General features: G+C 48.3%; 1 protein-coding gene across 1 annotated transcript in view; it reads right to left on the bottom strand.

Annotated features, from left to right (window-relative positions):
* Positions 1–2,348, bottom strand: part of WDR93 (WD repeat domain 93) — a 59,763-nt gene that overhangs the window by 36,128 nt on the left and 21,287 nt on the right. Inside the window, exons 5-6 of the mRNA XM_013006479.2 lie at positions 1,246–1,324; positions 463–624 (exon numbers count right to left, since the gene is read on the bottom strand). Of these exons, the coding sequence (XP_012861933.2) occupies positions 463–624; positions 1,246–1,324 (241 nt within the window). The remainder of the gene's footprint in view (positions 1–462; positions 625–1,245; positions 1,325–2,348) is intronic.

The following is a 2,348-nucleotide window of genomic DNA, read 5'->3' as shown; positions in this document are numbered from 1 at the left end:
GAAAACAACCTACCCAAACTAGTGCCATCAAGTCCCTTCCAACTCAAAGCAACCTTGGACAGGGTTTCCCACTGTCGATCGTTACAGGTGCAGTCTCATCTTTCTCGTGAGCAACAGCTGGTGGATTTAAACCAACTTTGTGGTCAGTAGCCCAGCACCTAACACACAGTGCCACCAGGGCTCTTTGGAATGGGAGGCGTGAACGAATGATTTCGATGAAGGACGGGGACAGCTCCATCTCTGAGGCAGCTGACAGAACATAACAGACCCTCCTCGCAGAAAAATGCTGATGGTGTTCTCTGGACAGAGGCGACTCCCACACAAGGGCATGCAGAGGTTCCCACTAACAAACGTACTTTAATTGTTTAATATCCTGTGACTTGATCGGGGAGACCGTGTTCCTATCGTCCTTGCTGTGTCCCTCTTGACGGCCCAGTCAGGCAATCGGCTAGAGGCTAAGGCAGGGGTTGGGAAGAAAGAGACCCTGGAGCAGGCAGCTCTCTCCTACCAGGTGCGGTGTTTTGCCTCTTTTCTTTAGAGTTAGAGTGTTGATAGGGTGCTCCAGTTCCTTGAGCCAAGTCTCCTTGGGCAATTTATACACGTCCAGCCAAATATCTCCAGCTCCTGCATTGGGAAACCAGGGACCCATTGAGTAACCAATTGCAAGCAGGCGGCCTGTCTTCTCAGAACTGCTGGCAGCCGCCTCTGTACCATGCACCTTCCAAACAGCAACCTTGACAAGCTGGCGACTCAGTTCTGCAATCGTTATTGCACACCACAGCACGTCCCCTCGAGCCACTGCTGTCTCAGGGAAACACTGCTTCGCAGCCCCACCGTGTTGATGCAATACCACTTTGAACCAATTGCCGGCTTTGCCCCATCCCTGGGTTTTCTACGTTCCAAGTGGTAAATGTCATCAATGTTTTGGTCTTAGACTTATGCTCGCCTGGGGAGGAAGGTGGCAAGCGCAGAATCGGTAACTGGGAGGGTGAGTGGCTAAGAAAAGATCAGAATTGGGAAAGAGGCCCCCAAGAGCATTCACCTGACCTTTCTTTCAGAGAATGACAAATATTGGCACAGTTGTGGGAATTTATCCTGCCACAGGGACATACTTAGCTTCTAACTCAAATACCTGCCAACCTGGGGAAAAGTTGCTCTCCCGTGGTGTGTTCTGACTAAATGTTTCCTGACAAAAGGTGACCATCTAAACGAGGTGGCAAATCTGAGGTCTGTAGCGCGGCTTGCCTTGTAGGAGGAACGCTGCAAAGTCCGCTCCGTGAGAGACCTCCATCTTCAGACAGGTGGCTAGCTTGCTGGCATCATCCTGGAGAAGAGAGAGCGCGATAGAATCAACTTGGCCCAGGGACAGACAAGAACCTGTTTCGGGGCTGTGGTGCTCAGGACATGAAGAGATGCCTGAGCATCCACGGCTTCCCACGTCCCACGTCAGGGGAGGAACTGGGTATGTGGAGAAGGGCAAACTGCGTTTCTGTCGGAAGGTTTTTGCCTCTTTCCTGATTTCATAAACACTTGTGGTGATTCAGGTTTCCCAACCTTACAGACATACACTGCCACGCAATTACTCAACGGGAATGATTCTACTTGACGCAGGAAATTCTAACCGTTGCCGAGGGAAAAAGGACTGCTCCATCTAGACGCCCATGGAGACTGAATGTGCCCCTCCATGAAGGCTGTTCAAATTTGGAGCAAAGGGGGGGAGACTCAAGATGTGTAGTTAAAATGCATCTTTCAGGACTCTGCAATGAGGAAAATACGGCGGCTCGGTTAGTTATAAGTAGCCTTGGTGGCACAGCAGGCTAAGCTCTGAGAGAGGAAGATGAGGCATTCTGCTCTTGTAAGAGTTACCGCCTTAGAAACCCCAGGGAGCAGCGCTCTGCTACTCTGCCCTAGAAAGTGGCTCTGAAGTGAGAACTGGTTTAATGGTAGTTGAGAAACTAATTATAGGGAGCATTGGTGGCTCAATAGTTAAACCCTTGACTGCTAACTGAAAAGCTGGCAGTTCAAACCCACCAGCACTCGCGGAAAAAAATCTCTGAAGATCTGCCAAGAAAACACTGTGAAGCAGTTCTGTTCTCTCCAACGGAGTCACTCTGAGTTAGAATCCATTCAATGGCACACAGCGTCAGAAACTAACAAACTCCTGAGTCGTTTAAGGGGACAGCTTGTTTTAAAATGTTTTAGACCATTATCAACTTTTTGCTATGGACATTTCTAAACATATGCAGAGAAGATATATTCAAGTTCCGCAATTTTCTACAGCACATAACAAATCTTGTTTTATTATCTTCCACACTTATTAAATTAATATTTTTTGTATTTAATTTTTT

The sequence above is a fragment of the Echinops telfairi genome, unplaced genomic scaffold (assembly GCF_000313985.2).
Source record: "Echinops telfairi isolate 266 unplaced genomic scaffold, ASM31398v2 ScPeMD7_7409;HRSCAF=8447, whole genome shotgun sequence".
NCBI classification, from domain to species: Eukaryota; Metazoa; Chordata; class Mammalia; order Afrosoricida; family Tenrecidae; genus Echinops; species Echinops telfairi.
This window is presented reverse-complemented; position numbering and strand designations above follow the sequence as displayed.